Source organism: Apostichopus japonicus, chromosome 20 (assembly GCF_037975245.1).
Source record: "Apostichopus japonicus isolate 1M-3 chromosome 20, ASM3797524v1, whole genome shotgun sequence".
Taxonomy (NCBI): domain Eukaryota; kingdom Metazoa; phylum Echinodermata; class Holothuroidea; order Aspidochirotida; family Stichopodidae; genus Apostichopus; species Apostichopus japonicus.
In genome coordinates this window covers 3,923,044-3,935,525 of record NC_092580.1, presented here as the reverse complement: position 1 = coordinate 3,935,525, position 12,482 = coordinate 3,923,044, and the positions used below count along the sequence as shown (strand labels likewise).

The 12,482-nt window shown below is 36.7% G+C and overlaps 1 protein-coding gene across 37 annotated transcripts in view; it reads left to right on the top strand.

Annotated features, from left to right (window-relative positions):
• The window catches only part of LOC139961909 (uncharacterized), an 83,687-nt gene that overhangs the window by 657 nt on the left and 70,548 nt on the right, over window positions 1–12,482 (top strand). For 8 of the 37 annotated variants that reach the window (XM_071961560.1, XM_071961574.1, XM_071961575.1 and 5 more), the window contains exons 2-3: window positions 5,939–6,072; window positions 10,610–10,639. The exons of 7 other annotated variants lie outside the window; for them this stretch is intronic. In XM_071961560.1, the coding sequence (XP_071817661.1) occupies window positions 6,021–6,072; window positions 10,610–10,639 (82 nt within the window). In that variant the 5' untranslated portion in view covers window positions 5,939–6,020. Of the gene's footprint in view, window positions 1–93; window positions 284–5,938; window positions 6,073–10,609; window positions 10,640–12,482 lie in introns of those variants that run through there. 22 more of the 37 variants (XM_071961592.1, XM_071961579.1, XM_071961564.1 and 19 more) reach the window with 6 other exon arrangements.

Sequence of the window (12,482 nt, the reverse complement as noted above, 5' to 3'; positions counted from 1 at the left end):
AGGATGTCTTTTTATTCCTTTGTTTAGTTGCGCGTTTGTATGTGCGCAGAAGCGATGTGTGTTATCAATGGGAGGCCAGGAGAGGAAAATGGCTGCGGATCGACATAGACAAATAATGAATGTGTGCGGAATATGTAGTAAAACAATAGTCATTCATAGCCGCGAGAGTTGGTGTAGTCGCAAACATCCTGATGCGAAATATATTTAGAAGGGATAGTTAGTATTTAAAAGGTGTGTGAAATGTTCGTTCTTGGTTACAATGGCCAGACGTGTGTTGTCATTAGTAAGGAATTTGTTTATTTTACATAGGCTTTAGTGAGTGATATTGGTTTCACAGGCTAGGCTCTGTGAGTGTTACAAAGAACCCATGACACATTCTACCATCATCGTGATCATAAGCATACGTTTTTCTTCGTGGAAGGTTATTTGACACTTAATATTAAGCATGATGATCCCACTACGGAAATAATAATGAAAATTGCTGTAAAAATAAGTCTAAATTGAATTCACAATTGTAGTCTACACAACAGTATAAATAGTTTTGTGTACAGTCATGGTTAGGCTTGTCCAAGGTCACAAGAGGTTCTTGCACAAGCCTTTGTAGCCTAGAGACTATGTGCGTTAGATTTTACCATCAAATTCCTACAAAAAGTGTGGATTAACTGGTATCAGTTTCTATGAGCCAATGCCTGTGCAAGTTCTGTCATGGTTGTTTATGATTTTTCATGGGAAACTTATTCGACAACAGCTTTTTCCTTTTGTCCAATTTTTTTTACACTTCTTTGCATAGACTTCAACACATACCAAGCTCTCTTAACAACAATATTTTCTACTAGGCTAAGTATGTTTTCTGAAGAAGAGCAGTACACTTTTTTATAGATATTTGAATTTAGGATTGGTTAGTCAAAGGTGGAATAAATTTTTTGGCATCATATAGTGGGAAGGAGTGTATTTAGCTTCTTAATTTTTGAATGGGATTTTTTTCTTGCCTTGCATTGGTTGACATGGATGTTATAAAAACAAAAAACATTGTGATTAAGATCATTATCTCAAAGCTTTATATTTGGGATCACCAGTTGGATGTAGCAATACCAGTAAACAGTACATGAACATACGAATACATATACAGACAAAGCATTTACCAACACAGTCACAGTAAAATGTACACATATTATGTACATATAGAATTGTGGGTTTACATGACAATGTCAGTTGGCTTGAGCAGGTACTGTATTTGTAAAATGAGCAGTTTTTCTTGCGTTTAGTATTAACGAAGCCTTTCCTGTATCATCAGTGCATACATGTGTGCATACATGTAACTTGCTAATTATTATTGGCAGTATCAGTTCCAAAAGAAAAATTTCTGTTCCGAATGTATTGGTACATTAACAGTTAGTAACACTTTGCAAATTAGATTAGGCCATCATGAATATTAGATGCTATTTAACTGTATCATATGGTGCAGGTGTCAAGGTTGTACCAGAAGGCACATCATTTCATGTTTGTCAATTAGGTTTTGCCAAGGTATCAATTGTTGTTTCAAGTATGATTGGGGTGGTTGTAACTACTGTGAGACACCAAGCCCATGCTTCTAACTTTTCTCATGTGAAGATTTGTATTAGAACAAAGGATTAAAACAATCATTACAAATTTGTTGTTTGAGGGAAAAAAAACCCAACTTATACCCCAAATTGATAGCAATGAGCCTAATTACATTTGAAAAAAAAAACAGCTGTGATGCCTTCATGTGTGTAAACAGTACATATGCTTGTCATGAACCATTCATATATTGATATGCACATTAAGGAATTTTGATTTTCAGCTGTATTCTTTAAAGGCATCCACTTTCATGAAAAGGTGTAAATTGACAGGAAATCTGCAGAGACTAGAGATTAATACAACCTTGCGAGGATGTGACATTTTTGCAGATTTTTCTGACATTGTCTTCCTTACCTTGTGTTTTCTATATTCCGAAATCATGAAGAATCACAGTTTTGCTATGGGATTAACAGAAATTGTGTGTGATAAAATTGATAAAAATACAAGACTTTAAGTTCAGAATTTAAATTCAGGCACATCAATTTTAATCTGTTCACCATGCATTATATACAGAATGGACTGCAAACCATGTTTGTTAACTACTTAGAACAGAGGGACTGAAGGCTGACTTGCATATCAACATACATACATGGTTCAATTTGTGAATCTACATCAATCAAAATGGAGCTTACAAAACATTATTCAATATCATGCATAGACAGTACTGCACACATCGGAAGGTGGTCATTACTGAGATGGAGGCATAACATTAAGTGCAGTAACTCATTAAAGAAAGTTCTATGTACATAGTAGCCTAACACACACTTAGCACAATGGCATCAATTGGCAGTAATACATGAACTGTATCAATGAAAAAGAAGAAAAGAAAAAAAAGTTGGTCTACACAGTGAACACTTATAGCTGGACTTGGTACGATCATGAAATTGACTGCCAGCGAAGAACTAATGACTAATATTTTTTATATGTGTCCTTCATACGGCAGGCTCTGTTAGGGAAGCGTTATTTCAGGGAGAGAGAGAGAGCCATTCAGATATTATGTAATGCCAATGGTAATGTGACTACATTAAATCCATAGTCCAGCATATAACCTAATGTACAGTCTTGAATAGAAAGGTCAATACAGTTGACTGTGCACGTGCGTGTGTCCCATTAATGTTAACAAAATAATTTTGTGAGGAACAAATTGCGTTAAAGTCTGAAGAAAAATGCTGCATTGTTTGGGAGATAGTCAGGGTTTAAAAAATGACCAGCATTTTGTATGATGTCATAGTGCGCTTACCATTCGGATGTGAAACTTTTTCCTTCTCCTTTGTTTTCTAGTTTCATGTTGTCAAGCTAAATGCCAATAGTGAAGACACTATTCAACCAGTGCCAGTACAAGGTCACAAAAACAACTAATTTAGATTTAGCATTGTTGCAAAATGCTCTGTCCATAACAGGAAGTAACCTCAATAAATAAAGAAACCATCAAAAATTCAAGCACATGTTGCTCAATCACCTTTCACCAGACACTTGTTCAGTTCTTCCATCTTGTGTATGAAGGAGCATTAAAACTCAAAAAAAAAATGTTAGCAAACATGTTCATCCCAGTGTCTCTACCATATTGACCCTGTGAATTGTTTTTTTTGTGTGTCTTTTTTTCTTTTTCTGGTTTACTTCAAATATAGTTCACCAATTCTGTACACAACCTTTGACTAAATAAGGCAACAGCTCATGTTCCTTTCTGACCAACTTAAATTCTAAATGCTATGTAGCAAATTGCTCTTTCTCATTACAATATTGTGTTTTGTAGATACATTGTTATAAGACTGTTATTATCTCAATTCTCTCTGCTACCACCGTAGGCATTTATATATGTATATATGTATGCAGCGTTTGGCCTTTGAAATTGTTTCTGATTACGTACTCCAATTGTTGATTCAAGTGGGGCATCAGTGTTACAGGACACATAAATTGCAAGAGAGGCTTTAGCAGAGTGGTAGCCTATAAAAGTCTACAGTGTTATTGTGAATTACTGCCCAAAAATTGAGATTCCCTTACTCTTTCACAATATGATCATAAATAGGTAATAATTGCTGAACATTGTTGTGGCTTTCAGAGGTCATTCTGACTGTTACTCTTTGATGTATAATATTACCAATTGTGGAAAGCTGTTCAAATGCACACTGTATGTACTGTAGGCCTACACTTAAAGTGTAGGGTGGGTGCTACTGTAGGTCTGCATGTTCTTGCCTAACCATGAAGCAATAGGGGTAGGAGGAGACGGCCTTCAGGAGTTTCAGTTAGTGCAGACAGCTATTCATTTACAACTTTTAGTAGCAACTAAATGAACTGTAGAATAATAAGAGTTGTGAACTGTTTTGACAGCTGTATGCAATAACTATTGTATTTTTAAAGTAACTTGAATAAGTACATATATGTACAGTATAATGTATGCATTGGTGCATGACCGTACCTGCATATACTTAGTATATAATGTGAATGCTTAGAACTGTGCAGTATGTCTAGACTGTTAACTTAGCAAGACTTTGCGATTGACATGTTCAATATTTTTAATTTGTTATAAATGGAAGCTTAATGCTGAGGAACTGTTCCTGTCAATGTTTTATTGGGGGTGGGGGGGGGGGTGGGGGTGCAGATAGCCAGACATGTTACAAGATTCTTTTTCCCCCTTTTTTCCCCTGATGGCAACATCAGGTCACAAGCACCTTTCCCACTATATTCCTAAGGGGTAAAGACTTCCTTGACTAAAGAGAATTAGGTTACGTGAGCAACAAGTAGTGGTTAGCATCAACAAAGTGTCAAAGTAACGGGATGGTCCAGAGGCTGCAATTGTGACATATATATGCACTGCTACTCTATGTGTAAACCTCAAATTGTACGTTCCTGAGCTACCGTGACCTAGCCAGGTATGGCTGTTTGCGGCTGATAAAATCCATTTTCAGAAAAACCTCATCTATGTACAGTAAATGTTGCTTTTCTTTTCGCTTTTGTAATGCTCTTTCTGTACCACAAACTGTACAGAGAGATCACCTAGCTGTCCAATTTTGCCAGGGAACAGTCCTTTAAACTCTTTGTGAGATAGACTATGTTACTGTACAAGTGAAAGCAGTTGCTAGATCTTCATCTACCTGAACTTTATCCAATATGTTAGCAAATACTCACTTGATATTACCTTCTAGTCGACAGGTTATTGGGGGGGGGGGGGTGGGGAAAGTAGTTTCTGAATACAGTTTCTTTAGTGCCCACTGATTTTTAATACTTTTGCAAACTCATTTGCATTCCCAACTTTAACTGTTAAATAGTCTTGTTTAAGAAGCTTCCATTTTGGAAACCAGGTGTCACATGACTTCCTGCACCAACTATGACAGTATCTGATGTCTACCTGACCTTTGAACTCTATATTCACACAGAGAAGTGTGGGCGTAACATGAACACACACATGACACAGAAGACAGGCATGTTGAAGGTGATGGTTGACATGTGGAAGCAGTGTATACATTTAATTTTAGCAACTTGCATCTGAGTTGTTTGCAAATAAGCACTGTGTGATGATAAATTTGCACTGCAGAACATTAAGTGAGAAGAGTTAAAATTTTGGCGGGGGTTGGCAAGGAAATGGAAGGTTTGGGAGGCTGTTTAATTTCTTAAATAGCTAACCTTCATAGATATGTACATTAGGCAAGACTCTTGACCCCGTAAAAGGCAGTCACGATTCCTATTTGTGAGTAAACAATCAATTCCCCCTCTCGTTTTGGAATTGCGACCCATAATTTTTTTCTTTATAAGTATTTCCTTACCAATTGTTTTTATTTTTGATGCCATTGTATTGAATGACAAAGGTAATGCAACTCCTAGCACTCAGGTTAATCAACTCAAAACTTGCACAAACCTACTTATGGACTTAATGCATTCATGTAAGATGCCTATTTATTGACATGGTTGACAGTACACTTCAGTAAGTCTCTTGCATAAATATTCAGATTGTCTTCATTAAGACATGAATTTTTGGATCATAGTTGTCATTGTTTCTTGTTTAACTATTTTTTATCTCAAATTTAAGGTTTTCATTGATTGATGGAGACAACCTTTATGATTTATTTATTGATTGTTGTATTAGAGATTTGCAATGGTTTGCATTAATGTCAATGGTTGTAAGAATGTTCAAAACTATGTGATAGCTAAAACTACACTGTAGGTAGGTGTATACATACTGAATCAGATCTTCCATGCTGTGCAAATTTTCATACACTCGAGTACTAGGATAATGTTGGTTTCTGGCTTAAACCTTCCTGTGTGGAGTTCGGTACACAGTCCCTATTTGTTTTCTTCAAAGTTTTGCAACATGAACCATTCTCTCAATCTCTCTTCACTTCAGAATTGTGATCTCTTTTGACAGCTTCCTTGAGCAGATGACACAAAATTTTTTCCATCATCTGGCAAAAGGAAAATTTTGAACCATGTGGTCTGATTGTGAACAGCATTTTCAGGTTCCAACAGGTCTGTTAAAAAGTAATATGACTTGTGTTGTGATATCGTTCTTTTACTGTACAGTAGTATGTCTGTATATACAGTCAGGATTTCTATGGGATCATAATCAGCAGGCTTTCTCTTTTTAGTGGAATCCCATTCATATACCTTCTACAGAAAGTTACCACAAAATGTTTTACAAACAAGTTACACAGGTTTATTCTTAGGGTACATGCTGTAGGGAACTACATGTGCTGTTTTGTCTTGAAACTTTGAATAAAATATTGCTATAATCGTTCAAATGTTAACAAGGAGAAGGAGATTATATTGGGAGGTGAAGGAGATTATATAAGGAGAAGGAGATTATATTGGGCATTATAAATGCACATAATCTGCTGGTATTAACACAACCTTCAGACAGTTGCATATTTTAGTGTGGAAAGCATACATGCATGTGCTATTATGTAGGCCTACAACACTTTTTGCTTTAGTCCTTGTTGTATATATAAACCTGTTTTGTGGGAGAGTAACAATTAACCTAGCGCATCGACAGAGAATGGACTCCCTCACAATGAGGACACAAATCAAACTCTCAAGATAAACTGTTCCTGGTAATCCGTTACCCAGTATAAGAGCAATAGAAGAATAGTAGACAAACGATGAACAACCTACATGTCTGTATAAACACCTTCACACAAGCAACTTCACACAAGCAGTTCAGGGGTGATTGCTACAGAAGTACATCTTTGAAAAATGTTAAATTGTACAATTTGTACTGTAGGTCAGTTAGGGAGCAGTGTAGGTTCACAGAAATGTTTTTTTTTAATATTTTTTTTTTGTATCTCTGCACAATTCAGCCATGTAGATCCAAGAATCCACACCCCCCCCCCCCTCTCCCATCTTCCTGAGTCGCACCATCTTTCACCATTTCATGCATGAAACGCCAGGGTATTCTCATTGGGATATGTATATTCTTTGACTTTTAACAGGTTTAGTCTCTCTCTCCCTCTTGTTGTAGACAGTTTGCCTCTCCAATTCAATGTTCTACCAACTTTATTAGTGATCTGCTGACTGGACTGAAGTGCCATAGAATGCAGTATTATGAGCAGTGTCTGAAAGAGAGAGAAATGCTTATAAATATGAAAGATTGAAGCAAAAAGTAGAATGAAAAAAAAATTAAAAATAGCTATTCAGAATGACAGTGACTGAATACAGGAAAAGAGACAGAGTGAAATAAGATATAAGAGAGGAAAAAATGGGGGGGGGGGAGGGGAGGTGGGTGACTTAATAAAATATGACTCAATGAAATATGATAACTTTTGGAGGTTTCTTACTTAGCAGAAGTTTGTTCGGTTAACCAAAGAAGACCAAATCTTGTAACAGAGTCTAACCCAAACTAAATCCTATGAGGTTATCTTGAGGGTACATTACCCAATATTTTAGAGGCAAACCAATATGTATTAACAGCTTGGCCAACCTTCAGCCAAAACAAAGTCAACCTGTCTATATATATAGACTTCATGCAAAAATGGCCTTTTGCACTTTCAATGTATCAATTTCTTTTTCAATTTATTTTGCACAATTTACATGCTCAACTATTTGATGTCGAATTAATCCTCAACAGATGTGAAAGACAATGTACACTTTCTTATAAGTGGTCTTTTTCAACTTCACACGTCATCATTGGCACTGTGACAAACACCCAGTTCCAATCCATTTTCCAAGAATTTGCATATATCCTCTCAACTTACATGTACATGTCTCTACCTAATATGTACTTTTCCCCTCTACCTGGCTTTTTAAAATTGGTAACATTTTAGCATTGTTCCTCCTTCCCCCCCCCCCCACTGATCCAATTCTAGGCAAATTGCCCACTTGCCCTTCCCAATCTAACTCTGTTGTACAATTTTTGTTGTTGTGGATTTGTTTGTTTGTATGCTATATCTGATTCCTTTGTCTAAACCTGTTACCTATTTTCACCCATATCAGAGATACAACACAAAAGACTGAACTTAGTGCAAATATTACACTGTAGCCAACCAAGTTAATACAGAAGAACTAGCCCTGTGTGCTGTATCATATAACATGTAGCTACTGTACCTGTATTGGTCACTACTAATCTACACTGGACACAAAAGGCAACACAAAGGACTTACAGTTGACCACTGCATGGAAAAGCACTCTCCACTTGGTATTTTTCTCTTTGTTTATCGTGATGTGTAGAGGTATTGTATACATACTGTATAGACTTGTATAGTGATTTTGTTATAAAACAAGTGATGCGTATACCCTGACGCTATTCATAAACTGGAAACAAGGCCAAGTAGACTACTGTTCAGTCATCACTTGGTATTTCTTTTGAAATGATCACAACAACAAAAAACAAAAAAACACAAAAAACCACTAAGCAAACCAAACACACAAGAAAAAAATGGGAAAAATAAGAGATAAAAATGAAAGTAAAAGCAAGATAACATCAGAGACTGAACTGGTCATGTACTGCACATGTTGATGTTTTCATCAAACACAAACTCTACTAAGTATCATAAATCGTGTCGGAAATGATAAGATTGTTTCAGGTGCAGCATTGGTAGATAAATATTTTGAAGTGACGAACTACTTAACACTTTCCAAATGTTTTGAGTTTATTGTCTTGGTACAAATGGTGGTCAAAAGAGAACTCCCATGCTGTGTTCATGATTTGATTATACTAAATTCCTGCGCAGCTTTCTGGACCAATCACATGTACCGTAGCACCTGGTAGTATGCTGCTGGCCTTGTTGGTTACGATTGTCACACAGAAGTACTACCGCACATACGAGACACTTTCTATTAAAGGATGGTTAACTGGTTTCAATCTTTTCCTGCACTTTCTCCAACATGATTCATCCTTATAACAAACGAGAGTGTCCTTGAATGGCAGGTGGTTTGTCTTCCCTGAGCATGATGCACATGTATGGTTGATTTTGTTTTGTACAGATATATTCAGGTGTTTCAGAATGAGGCTGAGGCACTTTGCAACTAAAAATGTGTGTGTGTGTGGAGGGGAGGGGAGGGGAGGGGGAGAGGAAGGAATGGGGGGGCAAAGGTAGAAGGGATTTGGGAGGATTGGAACAGGATTCACACAGTAGTCAAGCAGTCTTCACATCTTCCAAGGAAGGAACGATTAAAGTACAAAAACTTTGAAGATTCTGACTAGTTCCTACCCTGACCTTTGACCACTTTTGATCCCATGCCAATTGCTAAAGGAATCTAACTAAAGGAATCAACCCTGACTTGAAAGCTTGTAATACATATGAGTTCCATCGTCCTTCACATGTTGGTTTGGTTCACAAGTTCTAGTAGAGAAAAGAAATGGAACATCTGTCAGGGCAAAAAAAATTGTCTGTTTCTACTTCTGATATAATTTGATGAACACCTTTGCTGTTTCCTATTCAACTGATCTTCCTCTCCACCTCTCCACCACATCCCCACCATCTTCCATCTACCTCACTTGTACCTCCCTCCTAGTTACCCCTTCATTTCCCTCTAACACCCCTTTACCCCCTCCACCTTTCTTCCCCTCTCTCCACCTCCCCTCCACTTCTCCAAAAACCCCTCCACCCCCTCCTCCCTTCAACTCTTACCTCTTTCCCCACTCCCTTAACTTGCCCCACCTCCCCTCCACCTTTCCACTACCATTTGTGCTTCCATCCTCCATCTGTGCTTCCCCCACCCTCCATCTCTTGCCATTACCCCTCTTCCCTGCACAATCCTTCTCCACCACCTCTCGACCATCTTTTATCCATCTCTGCATCACCTGCTTCTCTGCCTCCACGTGCTGCACCTCTCCCTGTATTTAACATATCCACACAGTTTATACTCCGAGCAGCTGATGGTGTCAAGCCAGCAGCAGCAGCAGCAGCAGCAGTCAAGATCACTTTCATGTGATGCGTTTCATTTAAAAGTAATTAGATGATGACAAAACAATGTGGACATATATCAGCAAGAAGACATTATTATCTTGAGAAAAAAGGTTGTCAAACTATGCATTGTGTCCAACATTTGATAATGGCATAGCAGTGGTATACTCATAGAGGAATCCTGTTTAATGTTGGTCAGTTATTGAGGGCACCTTGCTTGAGAGAAACATATCACTAAGAACAAGTTTCATATTGCTGCAAAGTCAGTCACCATCCAAGACATGCAACATTTTATGTCTTCTAACATTAAAACCTATTCTGCACTTCCTGTGTCAGTGTTTTCCTTGGTAAATTTATCCAAACATGTTCATTTGATAGATAGATGCATGCAGGAGTTTTGACAAACTGTAGGAAGAACTGGTCTGATTGGTAGCACCTATTTCCTGTTTGTCTTTTCCTTACTTCCTTAGGGAACAAAAGAAAGTACATGAAACCTGTAACAGGACATCTCAGGTGGGAGTGCGTGCTAACTACTACTGTACCTTTTGAACACGAACAACTTTAATTAGACACATTTCAGAATTAAAACAACAACAGTATACAGTTAATAACAGTGGGCATATATAGTTCTATAATATTTGCTCTGAAATTCTCTCTTATCCTTTTCATTTACTTAGCTTATGAACCTTACTGGCCATCAGCTTCAGGTAAGCTATTTTGCTGCTGGTCAACATTTTGTACCAAAAACCTTCCAACTATATTTCTAAAAGATGATAATTAGTCAAATGAAGACACAGTACTACATTATGTTCTTCACAACAAGTAAAAATGAATGAGTTAGCAATAAACAAATATGATTAGATTGTCAATTATTTGATCTGCTGACACCTATTGTCTTCGTATTTGTATTAATCAGTTCCAGAATGCAAGTTGGAAAACTTTCAAAATAGTTGACTTTTACTTCATTACCTAAAAATGAAACTTGACTATTCCAGCTAATGAACTACATTTGTTTGGAGGGCTTTAGCATCGAATAATATCAACAAAATTGATCAAAAGTAACTCATTATATGGAAATACTCTATAGTAGAATATGTGCAATGCTGAATTGGATTTTCCAATAAAAATATGGGTTCAAGCATGCTAGTTCTCATTAAGCATAATAACCTTTGGCAATCTCTGATTTGGCTCAACAACTGTAGGATAACAATTGGGTTAAATCACATCTCTTATTTGTGTAAGATTTAATCTTCAGCTAGGTAGGTGAGAAGAATGTATGTTCACTCAGGCCAACTTCAAGCAACTTGTGCAAGTTATATCGATGGTAAGCTTGAAATAATTCAAAATAGTGGGCAGCATTCCATATTTGAGAGAAATGACATCCTGTTTATATGGTTGAAAAAGTTACTAGTGTGTACAGTTGGGTTATCTTATCTGGCACAAACTACTGTTTATCTATACCAATATATAGATACCTTGTTAGGTGCAGAAATTAAAATAATTTGTAGTATCCTAGTAAAAGGAATGAAGAAAAATGGTATCATAGTGAAAAATAGTCTACAAGTAGTTGGGTAGTGGGAAGTCAATCTTAGTACTTGAGCAGTAGTGGGAGTAGTAGAAAATGGTGGGCTTAGTGGAATTAGTAAGTAGCACAAGTGCTTGCATAGTGGGAGAAGTAACTATTAGTGGAACAGTAGTGGGAGTATTGTACAAAAGTGGGAGTAGTTGAGTGGAATAGAAAAGTGAACTGTAGTGGTAGTACAAGTATTTTGAGATTTGAGAATTAATTGTTAATACTGAAGTAGTGGGAGAAGTAGTATAGTAGTGGGTAGTGGAATAATGAGTAGTGGGAGTAGTATAGAAGTGGGTAGTGGAATAATGAGTAGTGGGAGAAGTAATATAGTAGTAGAATAATGAGTAGTGGGAGAAGTAGTATAGTAGTGGGTAGTGGAATAATGAGTAGTGGGAGAAGTAGTATCGTAGTGGGTAGTGGAATAGTGAGTAGTGGGGGTAGAAGTATGAAGACTTGAATAGTGGGAAGTCAATATTAGTAGAGGGGTAGTGGGTAGAAGTGGGAGTTGTCATACTTGATTAGTTGGAAGTAAATATTATGGCGTGAGTATTGCCAATAGTGGGTAGTGACGTAGTTGTGGAAGTAGAACTTTACAAAGGTAGTAGAGTGTCCTACATGTATCAACTGCAATCATATTTAGAACAATAATTATACTATTGTTATTACAATACAATTATAATAAATAATAATATGGTAAAAGGTTTTGAAAATTGATGGACAAATTCTGTTTTAGCAGTCTTTCTGTACAGCTTTAAATGTATGTACCAATTATCAATCATTCCTTCATTAAAAGAAAATAAAAACAAAAGAAGTCTAGGAGAAAGAAAAAAAGACCCAAAAAAAAGTGGAAAGAGAAAAGTATCCTTGTTTTTAAGATACAAGGCAACTTGCAGAGCAAATTTTCTTCTTCTTTATTTCTTTTTCTAGCATTGTTACGAAAGCGAAATATCTTTTAATACAAACAAAACGATGTGAAA